Raw genomic sequence first — 27175 nt, forward strand, 5'->3', positions numbered from 1 at the left:
GGCCTTCCTCATAGGTAGTGTATACACACCTGATGCCCGTAATCAGCAAGGGCGTGTCTGTGTGCGTTTGTAAAGGTCTCGACAAGCTGATGGAGGCGAGCGAATCTGTCGCTAAACTCTCCCAGGACCTGGCGGTGAAGGAGAAGGAACTGGCTGTGGCTTCCGTGAAAGCAGATGAAGTGAGTTGGCACCCACACCCATCCCGACCAATAAGAAACACCTCCCACCATTTTGAAAGCATTTTCACACTGTTATGTAATTCTCAAATAATTAAAAATTACTTAAAGGAACCATTATTTCAAAACTGTATTAAAAAATAAATGGGACATGAGCCTGCAGACTAGGTGTGGTAAGACTGTTAGGCTGTCCTATTTAACTTACACAGAGACATGTCTAGACAAGGACATCCTCCGACTGGTCTTAGAATATTCTTTTGTCTCCATCTACCTAAGTTCTTGCTGTTACTTAGCTGCTTGAGTACTTTCTCATTAACTGTGAGTTATATTAAGTCTTGTCTTTAAAGTCTTTTCACATTCTTATTTTCTAGGGGACCCAAAGATTGATTCTCTCTCTCTCTCTCTCTCTCTCTCTCTCTCTCTCTCTCTCTCTCTCTCTCTCTCTCTTGGTTTTTAGAGATAGGGTTTCAGTGCTGGCAGCCCTGAGTTTACTCTGTAGACCATACTGGCTTTGAACTTGGAGATCCTCCTGCCTCTGCCTCCTGAGTACTGGGATTAAAGTTGCCCAGTGAGTTGTTTTAATTAACTAGACATTCACAGGCCGGAAGCACCATTTTTGTGAAAGCTTAAATTTGTTTGTATATACTCTAAACCCGAGGACAGCTTGTAAGATGGGATACTGCAGGATACTACTGAGAAACTATTCCAAAGATTTATTTTTTAATTATGTGTATATATGTGTGTATGTGTCCACATGCACGCAGTGCCCATGGAGGCCAGAAGAGGGCGTCTGATCTCTTAGGGCTGGGGTTACAGATGCCTGTGAGCTACCTGGTGTGGGTGCGTGGGAACGGGATTCACGTCCTTTGGAAGAGGAGTCAGCGCTCCTAACTGTTCTCCAGCTTTCTCAAAGTAACTTGTAACACACATTACAATATAGGTGACTTAGATGGACATTTTGTACTCTACTAAATAATTATCTCACAGACCCAAACCCATACGTTTCGCTCTAAAGGGTTTGGCTTACTCTCCTAATTTACCAGGTCCTGGCAGAGGTCACAGTGAGTGCCCAGGCTTCAGCCAAAGTGAAAAACGAAGTCCAGGAGGTAAAAGATAAAGCTCAGAAAATTGTGGATGAAATCGACAGCGAGAAGGTGAAAGCGGAGTCTAAGCTGGAGGCCGCCAAACCTGCGCTGGAAGAAGCAGAAGCAGCCCTGAATGTGAGCCTGCTCTCTTGCGCATGCTCTGTTGTCTCTCTGTGCCTCTGTCTCTCAATCTCTCTAGCTCTCTGTCTGTTTCTGTCTCTGTCTCTGTCTTTCTCCCCATCCCGCACCCCCAAATCCTCCCTGGTGCCAGTTTTAATTATGTGGAATTAACCCAGGACCTTTGAAATCAGGAAGCAAAGCTGCGCCCTCAATCCTGTTTCTAACGCAGTTTGGAGACAGATGTTTGTTCAGTTTCCTCAGCCACAGGGTTTTAGTGAGCTCGCTCCTTGTCACCTCTTTCTTTCCCAAACCAGCCCTCCTCAAGAACCGGAAACAGAGTCTGCAGACAGTAGCCTAACCTAGGGATGTCCAGTCCTTTGACACTGAGATACAACGTTGTCAGCTCCAGATACATTGGGCTGCACTCAAAGCTATTCTGGGACACATGTGGCTGGAACCCTCAGGTTGGGAATGCCTCGAGAGGGCGTGGTCCTACAATGTTGCCCAGGCTGGCCTCCCTCCATCCTTCTGCCTCAGCCTACCAAGCAACTTAAACAGCACAATGCACAGAACAGGGCACCGGCTCTGGAGGTGGGAGATGGGCCTTTCCTTCTCGTGATCATCACGTTTACTCACATAATCTGCATGCAGTCAATGCACTTAATTTTCTGTTTCCATAGATATCATAACAATCCCTCATAGATTATAGAGGTTTCTATGTCACCATTTGTTGGGCACATTGACAGGGTTCTGTCTGCCTGTCTATTTCTTTTTTTTTTTTTCTATTCTTTTTTTTGGAGCTGGGGACCGAACCCAGGGCCTTGCGCTTGCTAGGCAAGCGCTCTACCACTGAGCCAAATCCCCAACCCCGCCTGTCTATTTCTTATCTAGTATCTATCTGTCTATTATCTCTAGCCATCATCTATCTCTATGTACATATGTATGTATTATGTATCTATTGTATTTATACATATATGTATTATGTATGCATTATATATGTATCTATATATACATATGTATGTATTATGTATCTATTATATTTATAATACATATGTATGTATTGTGTATGTATTATATATACATTATGTATGTATTATGTATGTATGTATCTATCTTTATATATATATATGATGTATTTTATATTTATAATACATATGTATATATTGTGTATTATGTATGCATTATGTAGGTATGTATCTTTATATGTACATATGTATGCACGATGAATGTTATATTTATAATACATATGTATGTATTGTGTATATATGAATTATGTATATATTATGTATTTATTATGTATGTATCTATACTATATATTATACATATGTATGCATGATGTATGTTATATTTATAATGCATATTTATGTATTGTATGTGTATTATGTGTACATTATGTATGTATGTATCTATCTTTATATGTACATATGTATGTATGATGTATCTGCTATATTTATAATACATATGTATGTAATATGTATGCATGTATTATGTATGTATTATGTATGCATGCATATATGTTTGTATGTATGTATGTATGTATGTATGTATGAATCTATCTATCTATCTCTGAGATTCTGTTGCTGACAAACATCCTGACTCCACTCCTCTCCATGTCTTGACCTTTGCCCTTTCTCTTCTGTTCCTACACACAGTATGACTCTCCCATACAGCAGCACCTGTGGGGTTCTGGAAGAATCATGGCCTCTTACCTTTGCACATACCTAAAAGGGCTGCTGTATCTCTCCTTACCAGGATTGCGTTTCCTAACCTCCACTGCCTGGCCACAGCCATGCGTAGAATCTGGGCCCAGTCCTCACCCCTCTAGAAGTTTTCTGTTCTGAGCTTTCTCTGTCCTCCCATCACCGCAAGCTTCTGTCCTGACAGGACTCTTACTTTAGAGTAGCTGCGTTTTCTCTGCTCCCTGGGGAGACTATGAAGGCAAGGCTGTTTGTATTTGCTTTGTTTTTTATATAGGAGAGTGCCTTTAGCTGTTAAATAAATGAATCGATGTATAGTAACTACTTAGTTCCATGCCCAGGATGCACCCTCACCCCCACATTCCCTTTATGGGTCTTGTGATGACCTGTGAGAGAACCAGATGAATCTCGAGACATTTTATTGATCTGTGTTCTCCTTGTCTTCCTGAGCTTGCGCGTCAGGTATATTGGTTCATTTTCTATCGCTGCGACAGAGCACCATGACCAATGCCAGGTACAAAAGGGAGAGTTTAACTGGATTTCCAGCTCCAGACGGTTAGAGTTTATGCTGGAGGAGCAGAGGCATTGTGGGAGGCAGCTGGAGCAGCAGCTGAGATCTCACACACCAGGCCAGAAAACAGGAAGCAGAGAGCACTCTGGGAATGGTGTGAGTCTTTTGTAACCTCAAAGCCCACCCCCAGGAACACACCTCCTCCTACAAGACCACACCTCCAAATACTTCCCAAACAGTTTAAGCCAACTGGAGGCCAAACATTCAAACATATGAGCCCTCATCAGCTCCTAAGCATATTTTCATAAGCCGTACACTGTAACAGTTTCTCTTGTTTCTATGGAATTTCTCCCACAGCCAGAGACAAGGGGTGTGTGTGTGTGTGTGTGTGTGTGTGTGTGTGTGTGTGTGTGTGTGTTGTATGCATGTCTTGGTCAGAATTTATATTCTTGCACAAAGCACCATAACCAAGAAGCAAATTGGGGAGGAAAGGGTTTATTCAGCTCACAGTTCCCCATTGCTGTTCATCACCAAAAGAAGTCAGGACTGGAACTCACACAGGGCAGGAAGCAGGAGCTGATGCAGAGGCCATGGAGAGATGTCACTTATTTTCTTGCTTTCTTACAGAACCCAGGACCACCAGCCCAGGGATGGTACCACCCACAATGGGCTGGGCCCTCCCCACTTGATCACTAATTGAGAAAATGCCTTATAGCTGGATCTCATGAAGGCATTTCCTCAAGGGAGGCTTTTTCTTTGTGATAACTCCAGCTTATGTCAAGTTGACACACAGAATCAGCCAGTACAATGCACACGTACATATTTGTGCATACATACATATGCATGCACATGTATGTGCAGATCATGTGTGTATGTATGTATGGAGACCAGAATTTGACATCAAGTGTCATACTCTGTCACTTTCTTATCTGTTTTTGAGACAGGGTCTCTCAGTGACCCGAGCACTGATTGAGTTATATTAGCTGGCCAACAGGCCGCTGGGATCCTCCTGTCTTTGTCACCCATGCTAGGACTATAGGTACAGGCTACCACACTTGACTTTAATGTGGGTCCTTAGGATTAAGACTCAGGGCCTCGTGCTTGGCATAGAAATCACTTCACCAGTGGAGCCATCTCCCCTATCCTTGTCCCCTCTCTTAATATTTGTTCACAGCTTTGACGACACAAGCTGTCTGAATGTTACAGTCTTGGGCAGTGGGACATGTGTGACGGTGACATTTTAAGTCAGTCAATTGAAGGGACAATGGAACAAGCATGAAGTCAAATACACAGAAATTGGACCCTAACCATGAAAGGGCCATTATGCAGAAACCATAGGATTTGATTCCCCTGAGGAGAACTGGAGGATGAAATACGCTTTGATTGTGTCCTGCTTTAATTATCTAAGGCTACTAGGTGTCCATACATCAATCTACTAATACCACTCAGGAAAAAATGGTTTTCTATTGATTCCTATTTGCACCTACAGACCATCAAACCAAATGACATTGCCACAGTCAGGAAGCTGGCCAAACCACCACATCTGATCATGAGAATCATGGACTGTGTGCTGTTGCTATTCCAAAAGAAAATCGACCCCGTCACTATGGACCCGGAAAAGCCTTGCTGCAAACCATCCTGGGGGGAGTCACTAAAGGTAAGGAAAAAAAATCTTTAAGTCTGGGGAGGCTCATCAGGTATCTTAGGACACGAAGAATCAGCCAGAGTAGCGGTCGGACAATAACCAACCACCCTTTATTCAAGAGGTTACCTTAAACTTCGTGTTATATTCGGGTTTCCCCCATCACCGCCACCCAGTCCCTGATGTAATGAATTTATTAGAAGGAGAGGTTTATTTTGGCTCATTGTTTTGTTTTCCGGCCATGGTCAATCGGTAGCAGGCAGGCACAGCCCTGGAGCAGCAGCCGAGAGCTCCCATCTTGCGACATGGCCACAAGACAGAGACTAATCGGGAGTGACATGCGCTTCTGAAACCTCAAAGGCCTCCTCTTCCCCCAACACACCCCTTCCAACAAGGCCACACCTCCTAATCCTTTCCAAACAGTTCCACCAACCAGGGACCGGGTACTCAAATACAGGAACCCGTAGGGGCCATTTTCATTCAAACTACCAGGGTTAATAAGTCTATGTCAGCGAAGGAAGGCAGGGTTCCTCTCCTCCCAGACCTGAGAGATTCCCATGCTGTCTTCTAGCTGATGAGTGCCACAGGGTTCCTGTTTAGCCTGCAGCAGTTCCCCAAGGACACAATCAACGAAGAGACCGTAGAGCTGCTGCAGCCATATTTTAACATGGACGACTACACTTATGAAAGCGCCAAGAAAGTCTGTGGCAACGTGGCCGGGCTGCTGTCCTGGACACTTGCCATGGCAATATTTTATGGGATCAACAGGGAAGTCCTGCCCCTGAAGGTAAGTTTCCCTCCTCCCCATACCTCAGTGCTTAGTAAAGTCAGTCCTAAGGGCAACAGAAGCCTGGTCTCTGTGTGGGATTCCTGACAGTGGGAGCAGGGGTGGCCTCTGATTCTGTTGCCTGACTTTGGGACGTTTTCCCTCTACTGGGCTGCTTAGTCTAAAACAAGGAGACATGTATGTAGTAGTCTTACTGAAATTTGATATGCCAAGACTGGTCGATATCCACGGGAGGCCTCCTCTTTTCTGAAGAGAAAGGGATGAGGGAGGGGAGTGAAGGTTGGGGCAGGGAGGACTGGGAGGAGAGGAGGGAGGGGAAACTGCAGTCGGGATGTGAAGTAAATTAATTAATTAATTAATTAATTAGCTAAAATAATTAATATTCACCCCATGTGGTAGGAGAGAATAAAGACTATGCTTACTCTTAAACAAAAAAGAATTACCATTAGCAGACTGTAATTTAGAGTAACATGGGCAAATGTTTCTGTAACCACGTTTTAATTCTAGTATTTATTCATTTATTTTTGTAACGTACAGCCCAGGATGGCCTGTCACTAGCTCTGTAGACCACGCTGGCCTGGTGCTCACAGGGATCTGCCTGTCCCTGCTTCCTACCCGGATTCATCCCACAGGGGCTAAAGTCGTACACCAACCACTCTGCCTGTTTTCCACTCTTGTGGCCTTAGAAAGTTTTTCTCCGTTTTCTTTTTTTTATATCTGGTGCACGCTTCTTGGCGATGAAGACAGCCAAAACTAGCTTGTTCACATCAACAGGAAATTAATCCCCCCACCCCGAATAATCATAGAGCTGCCGCAAAGGCAAGCTTGGCCTGTCTCTGAAAGCTCAGAGGCTAAGGACGGAGCTTGCCCACGGCATTTCGACCTATGCTTACAGACGTTAGGATCAGTACCTAGAAATGTCCCCGATTTCCGGCACTGAATGAAGACCCGATTTAAAGTCTGAAATACATAAGCAAAGTTGCTTATGAAAGAGAAGCATGGGGGTGGGGGTGGGTGACAGCTCAATCCGTAAAAGCTTGCTTTGCAAAAAGAACGAGCCGAGTTCCATCTGTGAAAAGAAAGCCCAGAGTGCTCTAGTTTCAGCTCCTGAGGAACAGAGACAGATAGATTTCCTGTAGTTCTAAGGTTAGTCCTGAACGTATTTAGATGTACGTATGTACGTACGTACGTCTGTACGCATGCACGCGCACAGGCACGGCAAAGGGAGAGAAACCCGGAAGTCTTGGAAATGCAGGCAGGGTGTTAAGAGGGAAGTTGCTACGGTCCAAAAAACTCCACACCAGCAAAACTTTTTACTGTGAGGAAATAGACATTCTCGAAGATGAGGCCAAAGCATCGAGAAGTAGCCAAGCCCCTACCATATATGCACACACACTCATGTTGTCTATACATCTTGCATGTCTGAGGATGATCTATGTTAGGTGATTTTTATGCAACGGGTGCATAAAATATTCCACCGTATCTCCAGGCTCCACCCCAACCAAGCCGAAAGCGCTGTGGGCGGACAAGCAGAGTCCTGCCGCTCTCCGTGAGAAGCCTTTTAAGACACGACTGCCTCTGTAAGATCAGCGTAGACAATTCTGAATGAAATAGAAAAATAAAGTTTTAATAGAGGGAAATGATGGGAAAACAACCCCAAATGGGAAGATAATTAAATGAAAACTTTACAAGACATTTAGATTCAGGGGTAAAGGCCCGTTAAGAGCAAATATTTTTGTTTTTAATTAATTAAAAAAAATGGTCCCCAGCTAAGATCCAATTATAATAATGCTTTGTGAAAGAAAAAAGATAGCGTTGCATTCACTAAAACATAAAAAGGAATGAAAATCCCATATTAGGTGTGAGCCAACAGAAACACTCTGGTGGCCTGAGACTGTGGCATGCGTCATTGGTCCTTGACAGATCTAGGGGGTATGAGCCAGCTTCACAGGGGTCAGGTGTAGGGGTGGACACCTTTAATCCCAACTCCTGGGAAGCCGGGGGGGTGGGGGTGGGGGGTGGGGGGTGGCAGGTAGAACGCTGGGACTTTGAGGCTAGCCTGGTCTAGAGTGAGAAGCCACCTAAATAAATAAGCAAACAAGTACACAAGAAGGAAAACGCGACATCTATTAAAGAACTTCTACCCCAGAGAGCCCTGGCTGTGTAACACTAATTCATTATTTTAAACCGACAGGAAGCAGTTAGTTACCATGTAGGATTTACAAAAGAAAAGAAGAAAGGAAAGAAAGGTTACTGTTACCGTGACTTTATTTCAAAAAGCATCTTTACCAGAATCACAGACCAAATTGCTGACATATCCAGCAGTATTTGTTACCGTATCGTTTCTAAGAATTAAAAGCCAGTGAGAGGAAGAATATGTGTAAACGCAGGGAAATATTAATAAGTCAAGATGCATTCAGATAATAAAACCTCACAAAGTCACAGCGCCAGTTGGAAAGGCATTCCAAGGGACAGGCGAGATGGCTCAGCAATTAAGAGCACTGGCTGCTCTTGCAGAGGACCCGGGTTCAATTCTCAGCTCCCACACAGTGGATCAGAACCTCAGTTCTAAGGGATTGATGCCCTCTTCTCGGACAAACATGCAGGCAAAATACCCAAGCAGATAAAATGATTTTTTTTCATTTAAAAATATCGATATGTGGCAATGACTAGAGCCTATTAATTAAAAAACTTAAAATGATACTTAGTACCTTTAAAAAATTGAGAAGCTAGCCTTTATTTCTGTGTTCCTTGCATTAAAACATGGAACACCAGCCTCTCTCCTCGAGTCACCGCCAGGATGAAGTCCATCCTCCTACAGGGCCATGAGCTGTCCATCGCGCAAATCAAGTATAACCTAGAAAGAGACCTTCTCCTCTTCACTGTGGCCAAAGACTCTATTGTCAACGTATGGTATTCTGTCAATGGCGAGACACTAGGCACCTACGTGGGCCACACTGGAGCTGTGTGGTGTAAGGACACTGACTGGGACACCAAGCATCATGTCCTCACTGGCTCAGCTGACAACAGCTGTCGTCTCTCGGATTGTGAAATAGGGAAGCAGCCGGCCCTAGTCAAGACCAACTCAGCCGTGCAGTGCGGACCTGTGGCTTTGACTTTGGGGGTAACATCATCATGTTTTCCACAGACAAGCGGATGGGGTATCGGTGTTTTGTGAGCTTCTTTGATCTGTGGGATCGAAGCCAGATTGACAGCAACGAACCCTACGTGAAGATGTTCTGTAATGATTCCAAGATCACCGGTGCTGTTTGGGGTCCCCAGAGGAGTGCATCATCGCTGAGAGCTCAACCAGTACAGCGCCAAGTCTGGAGAGGTGTTGGTGAGCGTTAAGGAGCACTCCCGGCAGATCAGTGACATCCAGCTGCCTAGAGACATGACCAAGTTTGTCACTGCATCCAAGGACAACACAGCTAAGCTCTTCCACTCCACGAGTCTTGAACATCAGAAGACTTTCCGAACAGAATGTCCCGTCCACCCGGCTGCTCTGTCTCCCAACTATGACCATGTGGTGCTGGGAGGTGGTCAGGAAGCCATGGATGTGACCATAACCTCCACCAGGATTGGCAAGTCTGAGGCCAGGTTCTTCCATTTGGCTTTTGGAGTTTGGAAGAGTCAAGGCTCACTTTGGACCTATCAACGGCGTAGCCTCCCACCCTCATGGCAAGATCTACAGCAGCGGTGGCGAAGACGGTTAAGTCCGCAACCACCACTTCCACCCACAGCTCTTTGAGTTCAAGTTTGAGGCCTAAGGGGCTGGATCTACATCCATAATGGAGAAAAGTTTTAGACTCTGAGAAATAAGTTAGTGTGTTAAAAAAAAAAATGGAACCCCTCTTGAATTTGCATGCCATCCCTGCGCAGGGGCCGTGGTGATCTCTGTATCGTTCTAACTTCAGTCCACCAGCAGCCGAAGGGGGCGCCATTCTGCACCTTCTTTGCACGGTTCTTATGTCTTGAAAAAAAAAATCGAAGTTCATTTTTTTTTATTCTTTCTTTGCATTGTTGTATTTTCTGTTTTCTGTAGCGAGCATTAATAATTAAAAGGGGGAAAAATTAATAAACTATACCCAAGACAGCCTGTCTCCCCAGTTGCAAACACCGAAACAGATGACCCCACAAGTAGCACCCACTGCAAAAAATTCTGCGATTTATACGATAATTTACGAACCGAGATCATGAATGTTTCATGGGGCTTGTGTGAACCGTCTCCCCTTCTTTCAAAGGCAAACCTGGCCAAGCAGGAAGGCCGGTTGGCTGTGGCCAATGCGGAATTAGGGAAGGCCCAGGCGCTGCTGGACGAGAAGCAGGCTGAGCTGGATAAAGTGCAGGCCAAATTTGACGCCGCGATGAACGAGAAAATGGTGAGGAGGGAGAAGAGACGCTCAGGTGCTCTGGGGGAGGCAAGCAGCTGTCAGGTTAAATGAAAGGCAGCTTTAAGGCTGCTATGTTAAAAACAGGGGCGAGCCGGATATGTGATGTCTCAGTATACATAGGCATGATGTTTAAATCGGGGCAGATCCTTATCTCCTCAAGTATTTTCCTTTCTTAGATCAAATGCATTCCCTCTCATAGGTGGGACCTATCTGTTTGCCACCTAGTCATATCCATCTAGATCTTTCTCTGCTTCCCATCCATTCATACTTATTACTTATCCATTCATCTATCTATCTATCTATCTATCTATCTATCTATCTATCTATATCATCTATGTATCTACCTACCTACCTATCATCTATCTATCTATCTTCCTATCTATCTACCTACCCATCTGTCCACCCATCCATCCATCCATATCTATCTATATCTATCTACCTACCTATCATCTATCTTCCTATCTACCTACCTACCCATCTGCCTGCCCATCCATCTCTCTCTCTTTCTCTATCTATCTATATCATCTATCTATCTATCCATCTATCATCTATGTATCTATATATCTATCTATCTGTATCTATATATCATCAATCTGTAGCTGTCTATCATCCATGTAGATATATATTTATATCTATCTGTATATCTATTGCCCATTTATATGTATGAATGAATGTAACTATGTATCTATCATCTATGTAACTATGTATCTATTACCTATGTATCTATGTATTTATCAGTCATCTATACATATAGATATACATCTATATGTATCTGTATATTTATTCATCCATCCATTGATTTATATGTATGCATCTGTCATCTATCATCTATCTACCTATCTATAATCATCATCAGTTTATAATCGGCATAAAAGCAGGAGGAAAACACGGGGTTAAGGGAGAAACAGAACCATTAAGAAGGGAGGATGGCAACAGGGACACAGATTATGAACAGAGCACAATTTCACACAGTCCAAAATGTCGCAGTGAAGTCCGTTATTTTGTATACTGACTAAAACCTAAAGGAACAGCCTCATTTTTACTATTATTGGTTTTCTTTGAAAAAGAGTCAATAGAAATACTACTTTAACTTCTATAAATCTTGGGGTCTCATAAAATTTTCTTGACTTTTAGCCCTATTTAACTTTTAGGTACGTAATTATTCCCCTATGGACAGAGTTGTACATACCCCACTTTTTCTCCACTCAGCCCAGCCAGAGATGACCCTGAATCTCTGATCCTTCTGACTCTCCACCTGTGTGGTGCTGGGATTATAGGCTTGCACTCCCATGCCTGGCTTTATGTGTTGCTGGGGATTAAACCCAAGGCTTCATGCATGCCAGGCAAGCGCTCTCCCAACTGAACCCTGTCCCCAGCCTGTTTGACATATGCCTTCGAAATTTTGTGAGGTTAAAAAACAAATCAAATCACTGTATAATGAATGAATGATCAAAATGTAATTGATGTGTTAATCTGTCACTGTGCAATTTTCCAGCTACATTCACTTTGCAAGCTGAGAAATGCCCCCTCCCCCCGCGTAGTTTTATGTAGGAACGGACATGTCCCTGCTCGAGAGCTTTTTTTTTTTTCCGGAGCTGGGGACCGAACCCAGGGCCTTGCGCTTCCTAGGTAAGCGCTCTACCACTGAGCTAAATCCCCAGCCCCGAGAGCTTTAACGTGTTGTCTGAGACGTTTCTCATTTCCGAATGCAGGACCTGCTCAATGATGCCGACATGTGCAGGAAGAAGATGCAGGCAGCCTCCACGCTCATTGATGGGCTGAGTGGAGAGAAAGTCCGGTGGACACAGCAAAGCAAGGAGTTCAAGGCGCAGATTAACAGGTAGGTAGTCCTCGTGGGCTCCCTTCTTAGCCATCCACTCCCATTCTACCTTTCTGTGACATTGAGACCACAAATCCTACCGCCATCCACACATTTCCGAATCCCCCAACAGGACTTTTGAGGAAGCACTGCTGGACACATTTCTAGCAGGGGAGTGTGGGGTGGGGTGGGGGGTTGGGGGGAGGGTCAGGGGAGGATTGGGGGAGGACGCACATCTGGAATCCCAGAACTAGGAGGCTTCTCTGGTCAGCTAGTGAGCTCCCAGTCGGAGAGAAACCCTGTCTCAAAAAACAAGGTGGGGTGACACCTGAGGAATGACAACTGGCATTGCTGGCCTACGTATAAGGGCACCGGCGCCCATGCATTTGCGCATGCGCGCTCGTACATGCAAAGGTTTCTGCACACGAGCATGCAGACACATACGCAAGCATACACTAAGTGTTTGCCTGAGACAGGTTGTAAACAGGGCATGCAATAGGAAGAAGGCATGGTCCATACTTCAGGAAGGAGCCCTGTTTGCAGCTCTCTGACCCACCCGAGTATGACCCCGCCCACCCCTTTTGCACTTAGGGTTCTCTTTTTGCAGTCTTTCCACGTCCAGGGGCAAAGAGAGATTATATATCATGGCATAGCAAGCCTGCACCGTGGCTTCTCCGGTGGCTCCCTCTGATGAGAGGGCATCTGCATTTTTTTTCTTCACAGACTCGTAGGCGATGTTCTGCTATGCACAGGCTTCCTCTCCTACCTCGGCCCCTTCAATCAGATATTTAGGAACTATTTGCTTAAAGACCAGTGGGAGTTAGAGATGAAAGCGCGGAAAATCCCTTTCACCGAAAACCTGAATCTTATTGCGATGTTGGTGGACCCTCCCACAGTAAGTTTGACTCTTCCTAGAAATATCAGAATTTCAGCCTCATTTTAGTTCTTGCCGTACACCACCGGAAACCAAAGAATGTCTGTTTTAGTTGTCTGTAGTTGAAAACTTTATTTCCATTACTTAAGACAGCTTTAATGGCTTTCCGCTATTTAAAAATGTTAATTCTGGGGGTTGGGGACTTAGCTCAGTGGTAGAGCGCTTGCCTAGCAAACGCAAGGCCCTGGGTTTGGTCCCCAGCTCCGAAAAAAAGAAAAAGAAAAAAAAATGTTAATTCTGTTGTCTTTTCTTCCAAAGGTTTGAGGCAAAGGCAGGCACCGCCTAGGTATTATAGTATACACTGTATGTAAAGATAATCTATATTAGGCATTACATATTGATATATGAGATATTTATGTATGTAAATATATATATATTGGGGATATATATATATATATATATATATATATATATATATATATATTAGGTATTGTAGTGTATTAGCTTCTTACTGCTATGACAAAATAAGGAAAACAGGTTTGTTTTGGCTCCCAGTTAGAGGGTAAAGTCGGCCACAGCAGGGGAAGCTATTGTGGCTGGACACATTGTATCCGCTGTCAGGAAGCAGAGAGGTGGAGCAGGGGGAGGGGAGGAGGGGGAGGGGAGGAGGGGGAGGGGGAGGAGAAGGAGGAGCTAGTGTCAAGGTCACTCTCTCCTTTTTTTATTCATTGGGGGACCCCAGGTCATTGGATGCATGGCACCACTCGAATTCCTAGTGGGTCTTCCCTCCTCTGTGAAATCTCAGAGGCTTACACAGGCAGCCCAGAAATGTATCTCCTGGGTAAGGACAAACCCAGTCAAACTGATGTGAATTCCAGTGTTACAAGTAAGCAGCAGTTGCTGTATCCTCCGGAGAGGCAAGGCTGTGGATTTCCCATGTTTTGTGTTTAAAGGTTAAAGTAGCTTCCCGTTCAAGCAATGTTACAGGGGGTGGATTTCACGTAGGAGATACATTGGGCACTGTGTGCCAGGGTGGGTCCAGATGACCAGCCCTCAGTCATCTGGGTCTTTGGAGGTGCTAGGGGGTGATTTAGCAAAGATGGATTCTACTTGCTCCGTGGGATCTCTGAGTGATTTCATTGACCATGATGCAATCCCATTTCCTTTCGGGAAGGAAATTGTCATGCTTACCATTGATGAACTCCAGCCAAAGTCTTTGCATAAGCCTTGTGGACAGAACCAGAGGCTAAGAAGAGAAAGAAGGAGCACTAGGGGGATGAGGGCTATCTTCTTCTCTGACACTGGCTCACTTTCACAATGTCTTTTGTAACTGTCTGTCTGTCTGCCTGCTTGTCTGTCTATCTGCCTGTCTGTCTATCTATCCTATCTATCTATCTATCTATCTATCTATCTATCTATCTATCTATCGATCTATCTATCGATCTATCTATCGATCTATCTCTGTTCTTAGTACCCACATTGTGTGGCTACCAGCCCCTGTATCTCCAGGTCCGGGGGGTTGGGGGGGTAATTACTCTCTCTTCCCGCCTCAGCAAGCAGTTCCCTCATGAGTACAAAAACCATCCACCCACACATACAAGGACAAATAAAAAAATAGACACTTAAGTAGCAAAACTTGCTTTCTAATTCTGAACTTGATTAACATCATTTGGCTCATATTCGCAGGTTGGTTTGTCCTGCCCCCCCCCCCCGACACCGACTAGACACCTCAAATGGAAACACATATTTAAATTATTGCCATTTAACGTTATAGGCTCTCAATGACCAACGGTCACATTCCTGTTCTTTAAGCGAACATCCCCCCATTTCCCGCTCTTCAGATTGGCGAGTGGGGCCTGCAGGGACTCCCTGGAGATGACTTGTCAATTCAGAATGGCATTATTGTGACAAAGGCTACCAGATACCCTCTGCTTATTGATCCCCAGACCCAGGGGAAAACGTGGATTAAATCGAAGGAGAAAGAAAACGACTTGCAGGTACGTCTGACTTGCGTGTATATAAGTCAGGATGAGCTCTCAAAGTCTCAGGGGAACCTGCCACCCGTGAAGTTGTCCGTGTACCACCTTGGCTTGCTATTCCCATAACAAATACTTGTGTTGCTGGGATGTCCTACCCTAATAAGCCCGTACGAGAGATAAACAATGCAGATGCTATCATTATAGGCTATGTGCCTAGATTGAGCAGACCTAACACTCTGCTAACTTATTCCCCAGTTGTAAGACCCCTGTTTCTTGTGGTTTCTCTCAGCCATGTGGTTCTGGTCTATCGTGGCTTCCTCTTCCTCCTCTTCCTCTATCCCTTCTTCTTCTCCCTTAACCTGCCATCCCCTCTCAAGCCTCCAGTCCCACCTTTCCCTTCCACTGCCCAATCACAGGCTCTAGCCCCTTATTGACCAGTTAAAATGGGGAGAAGTTTCACCTGGCATCTCCTGAGACCATGACACTCTGCTTGGCAGAGGCAACCCTTCTTGAGGAAGTGGTAGTTAGCGTTAGAATATAAGCAACACCAGGACAATCCTCTACCTGCTTGAGATTAACCAGCCTACAAAGACAGAGGGTTTATTGTGACTTACAGTTTGCAAGAGTTTGGTCCATTATCAGTCAGTTGCTTCAGGCAGAGGCAGCACACGATGGGGGTGGTATTGTGGCAATACCGTTTGCCATGGCCAAAAAGTGGAAGAATATGAAGGGCGTGGTACTTCTGTTGCCTCTAAAGGTATAACCTGGACATCAGTTCATCCCTCTAGACTCTACTTCTTAGTGTTCAGGAACATTCCAGATATACATAAACTGTCATGCCGCTTCTCTGGCCAGCATTTCCTTGTTTGTCATCATGTACATCCACAATTTGGGGCAACAGCTCTGATGAAGTAACTCCCTTCGTATTCCTTGTGTTTATCTGTTTATCTTTAGTGTCTGGCTGTCATGGATGCCATGCTGGCCTCCGACTTAGCACATAAACAAGGATGGCTTTGAATTTCTAACCCCTCTGTGCCTCCACCTCCCTGCTCTCTTTTCATGCCCACTCTCACTTTCCCTGTCTCTCTATTTCCCTGGCAGGACTACTGCAGCCCGCAATGAACTCGGCTCTTGTGCTGTACTAACGAGAAAGCGGCAAGCGTTGTGTCCCCGAGGCTGGTTTCTACCAGTCCTACCTAGGCACTTGGCAGGGCACAACACACCCATGTCCAGTATTACCTGTGTTTACTGCCTCATATGGTGTTAATTTAAACTGGGGTCACATGAGGAGGTCAGATTTAGAACACTGCTGGCTCCTTCAGGGATCCTGTTCGCACCAACATCTTCCGGTCAGCAAGCAATACGGGCCATTCGGTGTTTCTGATATCCTGTTCCCAGAATTCCTCTGCTCCACACATTTTAAAAACTTGTTGGCAAGGCCCTGGGTTCAGTCCCCAGCTCCGAAAAAAAAAGAAAAAAAAAAAAAACTTGGGTTGGGGATTTAGCTCAGTGGTAGAACGCTTGCCTAGTAAGCGCAAGGCCCTGGGTTCGGTCCTCAGCTCGGGGGGGGGGGGGGGAGAAAAAAGAAAAAAGCACTCAAAAACTTGTTATATTTGTTTATGCATATATGTGTGATATGAACACATGTGTGTGTACACACACATACACACACACACACACACACACACACACACACACACACACACACGCACGCCACAGTGTGCATGTAGGGGGCCGAAGAGGTGTAAAGTCAGTTCTCTCCCTCTACTGTGGGGATTCCAGAGATGGAACTCAGGTCATCAGGCATGCCAGTGGCCTGAGCCATCTCCCTAGCCTCATCAAGGCTGGAACATGGCAGCATCTGGGCAGAGGCATGGTACAGGAGGAGCTGAAAGTTCTATATCTTCTTCTGAAGGCTGCTAACAGAATACTGGCTCCCAGGCAGCTAGAACAAGGGTCTTAAAGCGCACACCCACTCCAACAAAGCCACGCCCACTCCAACGGGGTCACGCCCACTCCAACAGGACCACGCCCACCCCAACATGGCCACACCTCCCAACAGTGCCACTCCCTGGGCCAAGCATATACAAACCATCACAGTTATATCATTTTTACTAATTAGAATGGTTTTCACCCTTCTGGTCTATCCACTTAGATCTCACACAAATGTCTTAATCAGTATTTACCCTCAAAGCCTCTTATAACCAGTGCTTGCTTCATGAAGACGTCTCTGTGTCCCCATCTTACCCGGCCCTCCCTCCCAAGGCCTGTCCATGTCTTGTTTGTAGTTCTATCCTGGACTCTAGTCTGACTTGAATTACTGCCCTTTGCACATTTCTCTCTCTTATTTCTGAGCCATAAACTTCCTGCCCGTCAGGTTTATAGTTTTCTCCATGTTTATATTTCCTACACAGCCCCTACATAGCGTAGGAATTCCAATATTTATGGAATTTAAATGAATTCATCAAAGTGTGCCATCACTGCTGGGAGAAGGTCATGTGACCGTCTTGATAAATGTAGGTAGGGAGAGTACCCCGTAACATCCCATAAACCCATCCGTGATCAAACTCCAGTAAACTAAGACGACAGGGGATCACCTCTAACCCCATGAAGAGTTCTTATGAGAAGCCTATGACAAAGGTGATATTTAATATTGAATTATAGAGATTTTCTTCTGAGTTCTGGCGGGACCTTTGGCTTCTCAGTGTATCATTTATGACATTTTTATTTCATTGATTTTAACTTATCTGTCTCAAAAGAGCAATACATATTGAGACAGAGTCTCTGTGTAACAGAATGTGGCTGTTCTAGACTCACCCTGTAGACCGGGCTGGCCTTGAATTCACAGAGATCCGCCTGCCTCTGCCTCCCAAGTGCTGGGATTAAATGTGTGTGATGCTACACCCGGCTTTAACAGTATTTTCTATAGACTTATTTTAGCCTTGTTATGTGTACCCATGTGTGTCTGCATGCAGTTATGTGTCTGTGAGTGCAGTACCTGTAGAGGACATCAGATCTCTGGAGCTAGACCTGTGATTGTAAACTGCCCAGTGTGTGTGTGCTGGGAATCGAACCCGAGTCTTCTAGAAGAGCGGCAAGATCTTCTAACCACTGAACCACCCACCCCGTCATTCTTATGAGTACTTATTATCCCCTATTCATTTCAGAGAAGACAGAGATAGACCACAGTGCCTTGCTGTCTGAGTGATTCTAGTCAGACAGATTTAGTAAGACAACTCCATGACAACTCCCATCCCATCGCGTTCCACCGGAGAGGGTCCCCTCCTTTTCTTCTGGATCACGGACACTGTGCACCTTTGCCTCAGCCGTCAGGACTCTCCAAGTTTTAAGATATTTCTCACGCTGCCCCTTCATTTCCCAGTCAGCTATCCAACAGATGTCTTGCTTCCCACTTAGCAACTGGGGTGCAGTTGGGAAGTTTCAGACCAAGGAGCTCTTTGTCTTCAGGTGACATCTCTGAACCACAAGTATTTCCGCACGCACTTGGAGGACAGCCTCTCGCTGGGTCGTCCCCTTCTCATCGAGGACATTCGAGAGGAGCTGGACCCGGCTCTGGATAACGTGCTGGAGAAGAACTTCATCAAATCAGGCACCGCTTTCAAGGTGAGTGGTTTGTAACAGAGGGCTAGGGCGGTGGCGTCTGCTTGGCGTTGCGACAGTGGCAGAGCCACCTCCTTGGGGTGGTGATGTCTTCTACACTGGGAACCGGCATTCCCAGGCGACACTCACTGTTCCTTCTAGGTGGCTGCTTCTACACACCAAAAGCTTGTCTCATGCCCATCCTCTTCCAAAGTAGTAGTTATTAACTTTTCTTTTTAAAACCATTTCATTTTACTTGCATGTATGTTTTAGTGGGGGTTATGTGCTTGTGAGTGCAGGTACCAGAAGAGGCCAGAAGAGGGCCTTGACCCCCTGGAGTTGGCGTTAAACGTGGTTGTGAGCAGCCAACATATGGGTTCTGGGAACTGAACTTGGGTCCACTGCAAGGACAGCATTGCCCTTAACCACTGAGCCATCCCTCCAGCTCCAACTTCGTTTGGTTTGACAATCACACATACTTATGGGATACAATGTATGTGACTAAGTTGCTGAAAGAGTTCTTGGAAACTTACCTTTGAATGGAAACATACAAATGAAACCTAGCATGGCTGCCATGAGTTTTGACATCTTTGATTTTTTTTATAATATATAAAACTCCCCAGAAGAGTGGTATCCTTGTAAGAGCATTCAGTTTCTTACCTTAATAACAATATAAATATTTATACAGAAATTGTATGTGTGTACACACACACACACACACACACACACACACACATATATATATATATATATATATATATATATATATATTAGAAAAGTAGCTTTGCAATTCAAATACACATACAAATCCAGGAAAGCCTGGATCTCCTCACAAAGAGAACAGCATTTTAATAAAGCCTGTAGACATTGATTTGTCTTTACTGTCTTTATTAACTTTCAATCTAAACTCATTGACTTTCTAGAAGCCATGGAATTCTGTTCCCAATTGTTGATGATAACACAAATTGTTTTCGATATAAGTGTCTCCTTTTTTAATTGGTCTCATTCTCTACTTTGAAGGTTCATTGGTTTTATTTCTTGATAAATGCCAGCGTTTTAGCTCCGATTACTTCACTTCCAGTCTGTTAATTTCCTTATTGGGGACTGTGTAAAGAATGAGGGCTTCCTCCTTAAACACAGATTTACTTAGAACGTTTTCTTTACCATGTGACTTTTAAAAAATCCATGTGTTTATGTGTGCATATGTGTTTTATGCATGTGTATATGTGTTTGTGTATGTATATATATGTATGTGTATATATGCATGTGTATATGTATGTGTTTTGTGTATGTATATATGTGTGTGTGTTTGTGTATGTGTGTATATGTGTATCCTTGTGTAGGTTTATGTATGTGGTATGTGTGTTTTTGTATGCGTTAATGTGTTTTGTGTATGTGTATATATGCATGTGTATGTATGTTTGTGTGTATATATGCATGTATGTGTTAGTGAATGTGTGCATGTTATGTTTGTGTATGTATATTTATGTGTATGCATATATGTTTGTGTATGTATGCATGTTTGTGTGTATATGTTTATGTGTATTTTGTGTATGTATATGTGTATGTGTACTTGTTTGTGTATGTATGTGTTTGTGAGTGTGTATATGTGTGCATGTGTGTTTTGTGTATGTGTGTGTATAGACCTGAGGTTGATGTCTAAAATCACTCTCCATCAGCCTCCCACCTTAGTCTCTGAGGCAGATTTCTCAGAATCCACCCAATGAAGCCTCCTCTCCAGCTTGCTCTGGGGCTCTCCTGGCCTTGCTTTCAGAGTTTGTAATTACAATTATGGGGGGTTGCCAGACTCACCCAGAATCTTTCACAGGATCTGGGGATCCAGACTTCAGTCATTGTGCTTTCATGGCAAGCAATTTAACAGCTGAAGCATCATCTCAACCCCACAGCATGAATTCCTTTATTTACCACTGTTTTAGTCTTTCAGTAAATGTATATGGAACATTGAGTGCCTGCTTAAGCCTGGAGGAGGGAATTTAATTTAATGGGGAGAAATGAATAAAATCAATTCAACTTCCCCGAGAATTCCTTTTTGTTTCCCCCACAAGATTACAAAGTTGAAATTTTCTTTGCCAGAAAGGGGAAGGTAAGAATACAGTCTTGCTGATTTCTTCGGCTACTGTGTTTGAATCACCATTAAAAGAACTTGGTTGACAGGAGCTGAAGAGATGGCTCGGCGGTTAAGAGCCAATGCTGCTTCCCAGGAGACCTGGGTTCAGTTCCCAGGATCCACACGGCAGCTCGCAACCACCTGTAACTCCGGTACCAGGTGACCTCATCTCCTCTTCTGATCTCCATGGCGACCAGACATGCATGTGGCAAACATATACACAAGCAGGCAAAACACTCAAACACACAAAATTAAAAAAAAAAAATTCAGTTGACAAATAGAGACCATATATAGTCAAGTTGTACCATGTGGCGTTTTGGCACTCATGTATAGAGTATACCATTGACCATAATCAAATAAATAAATAGTCCCTTCGATGCCCATCTGACCACAGACATCTGGAACATGATTATATAGGAATTGAAGTCTGTGTTCTTTGGCCAACTGCCTTCTGACTCCCACCCCGTGCCCTTTCCAGCACCAAATAACCTGTGTTGGACACTTGGCTTCTTAGATTCCATATCTAAGTGTAAACTCACGAGTAGGGTCTGTCCTCCCAGGCCCGGCTTACTTTGTATGCCACGTTTAACAACGCCAAGGGAGGGGCTGGGGATTTAGCTCAGTGGTAGAGCGCTTACCTAGGAAGCGCAAGGCCCTGGGTTCGGTCCCCAGCTCCGAAAAAAAGAACCAAAAAAAAAAAAAAAAAAAAAACCAACGCCAAGGGAAGTTATGGAGCCTCCATTACTGAGGCCCTCAAAAGGACCTTGGGTTCTTGATCTCAGTTACAGGCAGGCTCCCATCCCATGTGAGATCATGATCACTAGAGATGTAAGTCATTCAAAGATGCTGTGGGTCCTGCCTGTTTTTAGAAAGTAAAAACTCAAGTGTTCTTCTCAATATCCTACCGATAGTAGTGTTTGAGGTCAACGTTACGTTTCTGGTTACTCTGTTGTCAGACACGTTGGAGATGTGGCTGTGCAATGCAGAAAAGAAGGATAATTCCAGACACATGACAAAGTTCTTCATTTTTTAAAATTTCTTCATTGGGGGAGGAGACTAAGAGAATTGATAGGGGTTAGAAAGGCTGAGATTTCCAAGTCAGGCCTCAGATGTGTCCAGGTCTCCCTTTATCCCTGTTGGTTTTAGATCCGTTCCTTATTTGGTTTGCTTCAGAAGGCGCTGAGAACACCTTCAGGCAAAGGCACCGAAAAGTCCGACTCATGTAAAATCAGACAGGCTTTGTTGTTTAAGATCTGTAATTATAATTTCCCAACTTTCCTTCCCAATTCATCCAGACATCACAGCCTTGATGCCTAAGACACCCACTCCCGTCTTGAGCCCCCAATGCCCTCCCATTTTTTTTTTTAGATTTATTTATTTATCATATATGAGTACAGTGTCACTGTCTTCAGACACACCAGAAGAGGGCATCAGGTCCCATGACAGATGGCTGTGAGCCACCATGTGTTTGCTGGGAATTGAACTCAGGACCTCTGGAAGAGCAGTCAGCGCCCTTAACCACTGAGCCATCTCTACAGACCCCACCCCAAACCCCCCATCTTTGAAGCTGGCATTTTTTCTTTTAGGTTACACAAACATAAACATTTAGGTTAAAATTTCACTTTGGAATTTAATACCTACTTACATCCTTTCCCTTCCTGTGTCTGCCCCCGGCCCCCCTCTGCGCTCTAAAACCCATGACTTCTTCAGTTATCCTTATAACACACACACACACACACACACACACACACACACACTCACAAACCACCAAGACCATTTAGTGTTGCTTATGTGTATGTGAGCTTAGGGGCCGACCCTCCTTGGGATTGGATAACCTATCAGGAGCTTTGTCCTTGGAGGAGATGCATTCTCCCTCTCTCAGCAGCCACTCAGGTCGCTTGTAGCTTTCTTTTTCCCTAGAAGTTTTTCCCATTTGTGTCTGTATGTGAATCGGGGCCGTCACAGTGCGGGTCTTGCTTGGTTGATGCTAAGCTGTTCCTCAGTGTTCATCTGACCTTGTGTAGGTAAAAGTGGGTGATAAGGAATGTGACATCATGGACACGTTTAAACTTTACATCACCACGAAGTTACCGAACCCCGCCTTCACCCCTGAGATCAACGCCAAGACGTCCGTCATCGATTTCACCGTCACCATGAAGGGACTTGAGAACCAGTTACTCAGGAGGGTTATTCTCACAGAGAAACAGGTAATCGTTCTCAAGGCAAAAGCTCTAAGTCACAAGTAGAGTTAGATTGAAGTGGATTAGGAAGGCCACTGCGGTGGCTCAGCAGGTCAAGGTACCTGCTGCCAAGCCTGGGGACCTGAACCCGGTCCCTGGGACCCCCATGGTGGAGGGAGGGATGACTTTTATGTTATCGCAGGGCCCCTCTAAAAAACAAACAAACGAATGAATGTAGAAAATCAAATAGGTTAGGATGTTGCTACAGCAAATATGTGGAAAATACAGGACAAAATCATCCTCTTGTAAGCATAAGAAAATAAATATTTCTTTATCAGTGATAATTTCTGTTAGGAAATTATATGATTTGGTTGTCCTCCATCCCCAGATAAAACACACACACACACACACACACACACGCACACACACACACACACTCACTCACACACACACACACGAATTTGCTTACACACATTCACACTTGCTCATACACATGCACACAGTCATTTGCACCCCCACACACATTTGCTCACACACACAAACATGCATTCATACACACACTCACACATTTGCACACAAACACTTGCACACACACATACTCGCACACAGGCATTTGTACCCCCCCACACACACTCACACACAGGCATTTGTACCCACACACACATTTGCTCACACACACAAACATGCATTCATACACACACTCACACACACATTTGCACACAAACACTTGCACACACACATACTCGCACACAGGCATTTGTACCCCCCCACACACACTCACACACAGGCATTTGTACCCACACACACATTTGCTCACACACACAAACACACAAACACTCACACACACACACACACACACATACGTGCATTCACACCCGCCACACTTCTGCCCTTCTCTCTTTGGGTGTATTGATTCAATCCATTTCCATCCATAATGCTGTGGATCGTCTGGAACCACCTGAGAAATTTAATAAAAACAGCGATCCTAGAGAAAAAGGAAATTCCCCCCGCACGGCCATTACCAACCATTGGGATTTCAGATAGCGCAGAGTAATAATGTAATGATATAGGAACAATACTTAAAGCGAATTTTCCACTGGAGCACACAAACCAGTTAGGTATAAGCAAGGGCATTGGTGAAGCCTAGAACACCTCAGGCCTGCAATATTTTAAGAGGCAGAGATGCGACCGAGCAACTTTCAGGAGGTTCAGAAAATGAAATCTTATGCACAACATATATTTGCATATATTAACTGTATTTGCATAAGGCACAACCAAGTTTGCACTTACCCCGATGTAATTCACTTTGGTATTCAAGGGGGAGGCAAGGTGAGAGAGGAGAGCAGGGAGGAGAGGTGAGAAAAAGAGGGGCAGGCGAAGAAGGGGAGGATTATGGGTAGATGGCTTCCGAGTGAGGAGAGCTCTTCCAGAAGGCAAAGAGACGTGACACCAACTCTCCTTCATGAGCAAAATAGCAAGGGCATTGAAAACGAGTCCCTTGTGGTCGAACAGGTGCTGCTGGCCTGTTTTGGATGGCTTCTCACGGTTGTAGCTCTCCCCCAAGGCTGTGTTACCCAAAGGTCTGTCCGATGCCCCCACATCCCTCTTTTTAACTTCCGTCCCTCTTCGAAATGCATGCTAGAGAGCACTGAAGACAGACTTCACAGGCGTGCTGTCCCTCCTGATGGCCCTGCTACAGAACCTCCAGAGGCCAGAGAGACGGAGTCTCTCACTCTGTGACCACACATGCGCTTTCCAGTTGGCCAGATCTCCTGGAAGATCCCCAGGTCATTCTGTAAGACTTAACAAAGGTCCACTTACCAGCACGCATGATTTTCCCTATTGTGTTTAAAAGTGTGATTTCTCTGAGTTTTCCTACGCACGTGCCTGTGTGAATGTGTGTGTACTCATAGTGTGCACATACACGTACATGTGAAGGCCAGAAACCTATATCACATGTCTTCCTCGGTTATTTTCTATATTACTTATGAAAAGAATTACTTTTATTTATTTATTCTATATGAGTACACTGTCACTTGTCTTCAGACACACCAGAAGAGGATATCAGATCTCATTACAGATGGTTGTGAGCCACCATGTGGTTGCTGGGACTTGAACTCAGGACCTCTGGAAGAGCATTCTGTCACTGAGTCTGGAGCTCACCAATTAGGCTAGGCTGACCAGCTAGGCAGCCCCTGGATTCCACCTGTCTGGGATTCTCTAGCCCTGCATGTGCCGCTGTGTCCAACTTTAGACACAGCCGCTGGGGAATCAGGACCTAAGCCATCATGCCTATGCAGTGAGCACTTTACCTTCTTGTCCATCTTTCCATTCCCCGGGACTATCATTTTAACGGAAACCATTCTCTAGTCTCCTCATCCCTCTCCCCGCCAAACCCCACAGCCCTGCCCGCGTTTGAGGACCAAATATCGGGTTTGTCTCTGCCAGTAACTATCACTGTGTTCTACTGGGATGCTACCTAGGGGGTTTATCTTCCCCAGACGTAACTAACAAGGGATATGAAGGGAAGCCAGCACGTTGTCGGGTGAGTCCCGTCCTGCAGAGGCTCAAAGTTGGTGCTCCTAAGAATTAAAAGGACACAGGACAAGCTCCTGCCTGTAAGACGCCAAGTTCTGGATGAAAATAATCTCCAAGCAGACCCATTCAAGCCACGGTGGCGGACATTTGACTCGGTGCTGGGTTGTGGCTTTGATCACCTCTTTGCTTTCAGGAGACATCTCAAGGTAGTGGGGCTTCCAGAGCGGCTCTTAGCAAGGAGTGATCTCAAGTTAGCGGCCTTGATTCACCTTGAAATATAACCCTAAATGCAAAATGTGTTTCTGCATATAGATGGGAAAAACTGCAAGGAGGAGTGTCAGAGAGGGATGGGGTTTCTACTCAGTTGGTAGAGCCCTGGCCAGCATGCACAAACCCCTCAAGTCCACTGTATCAACAGCCTGTGTGGGCACGAGCCTGTAATCCCAGCACTAGGGAGGTGGCAGCCAGAGGATCGGAAGTTCAAGGTCATCCTCAGCTTCATCGTGAATTTGAGGCTAGTCTGTGTCAAGAACAAAATAACTACAACACACACACACACACACACACACACACGCACACACATGCACACACATACACACATACATATATATACACACAGGCACACATGCACACGCACACACACACGCACACACATACATACATATACACACACATACACACGCACACACCTGCACACACACATATACACACACACCACATGCACACACACACGTACGCACATGCACACACATACACACATACATACATATACACACATACACACGCACACACACACATATACACACGCACACATACACACACACACCACATGCACGCACATACACATACACACACACGCACACGCACACGCATGCATACACATACACACATGCATACATATACACACATACACACGCACACACACGCACACATACATACACACCACATGCACGCACACACACATACACACATACATACACACGCACACACAAATTGTTAAAATTATTCTCATTTGGACTCTTTATCAATGTCCAAGTTCTAGGATGTGAGGTCAGGGATGTGGCCCACAGGTTAAAGCACTTGGAGAGTTCAGAAGCCCAGAGATGCAGGATTGGCGCTGCTGCCCACCTGATGGGTAGCAAAACTAACCCAACCTGTGATCTCTGGGTTTAATGAGAAAAAAAATAAGAGATGAAAAATATAATGAAGATGATTTTCATTTAGCTCCTACAAGAACGTTCTGTCCTGGTTAAACATCCTGGGCTTGACGGGTGGACGGTGACTCCAAGGCAGCATCCTGGTCCTCAGGAGACTTACCAAAGTGGTTAGGGGTAAAGCATCCCTGGGGATCCGAACTTGGGTTCCCATGATTGTACATTGGGCACTTTGCTAGCGGGGCCATCTCTCAGCCCCAGAACTATGAAATGTTAGCACCGGCGGGCATCACTTTATCGATTACCGAGAGACACATGATTATAGTCTTGACCAATGATGATTTCTCCTACCATTCAAAAAGCGACTTTACGGGGTTGGGGATTTAGCTCAGTGGTAGAGCGCTTGCCTAGCAAGCGCAAGGCCCTGGGTTTGGTCCCTAGCTCCGAAAAAAAGAAAAAAAAAAGTGTCTTCACTTAAACACAAGTCTGAT

At 44.9% G+C, this 27175-nt stretch overlaps 1 protein-coding gene, 1 non-coding gene and 1 pseudogene across 7 annotated transcripts in view; 2 read left to right on the plus strand and 1 right to left on the minus strand.

Annotated features, from left to right (window-relative positions):
• The window catches only part of Dnah8 (dynein, axonemal, heavy chain 8), a 254479-nt gene that overhangs the window by 147799 nt on the left and 79505 nt on the right, over nucleotides 1-27175 (plus strand). For all 6 annotated transcript variants that reach the window (XM_039099327.2, XM_039099333.2, XM_039099329.2 and 3 more), the window contains 10 exons: nucleotides 76-179; nucleotides 1220-1396; nucleotides 5079-5246; nucleotides 5803-6018; nucleotides 10263-10400; nucleotides 12125-12252; nucleotides 12955-13126; nucleotides 14947-15102; nucleotides 18553-18708; nucleotides 22837-23019. In XM_039099327.2, coding sequence (XP_038955255.1) covers nucleotides 76-179; nucleotides 1220-1396; nucleotides 5079-5246; nucleotides 5803-6018; nucleotides 10263-10400; nucleotides 12125-12252; nucleotides 12955-13126; nucleotides 14947-15102; nucleotides 18553-18708; nucleotides 22837-23019 — 1598 coding nt within the window. The remainder of the gene's footprint in view (nucleotides 1-75; nucleotides 180-1219; nucleotides 1397-5078; nucleotides 5247-5802; nucleotides 6019-10262; nucleotides 10401-12124; nucleotides 12253-12954; nucleotides 13127-14946; nucleotides 15103-18552; nucleotides 18709-22836; nucleotides 23020-27175) is intronic.
• Nucleotides 8063-10256, plus strand: Eif3i-ps4 (eukaryotic translation initiation factor 3, subunit I, pseudogene 4; annotated as a pseudogene).
• Nucleotides 9856-9957, minus strand: LOC120099051 (U6 spliceosomal RNA). Its single transcript, XR_005497874.1, has one exon. It is a non-coding gene; the product is annotated as a U6 spliceosomal RNA (small nuclear RNA).

This window comes from Rattus norvegicus, chromosome 20 (assembly GCF_036323735.1).
Source record: "Rattus norvegicus strain BN/NHsdMcwi chromosome 20, GRCr8, whole genome shotgun sequence".
In the NCBI taxonomy this organism is placed as follows: Eukaryota; Metazoa; Chordata; class Mammalia; order Rodentia; family Muridae; genus Rattus; species Rattus norvegicus.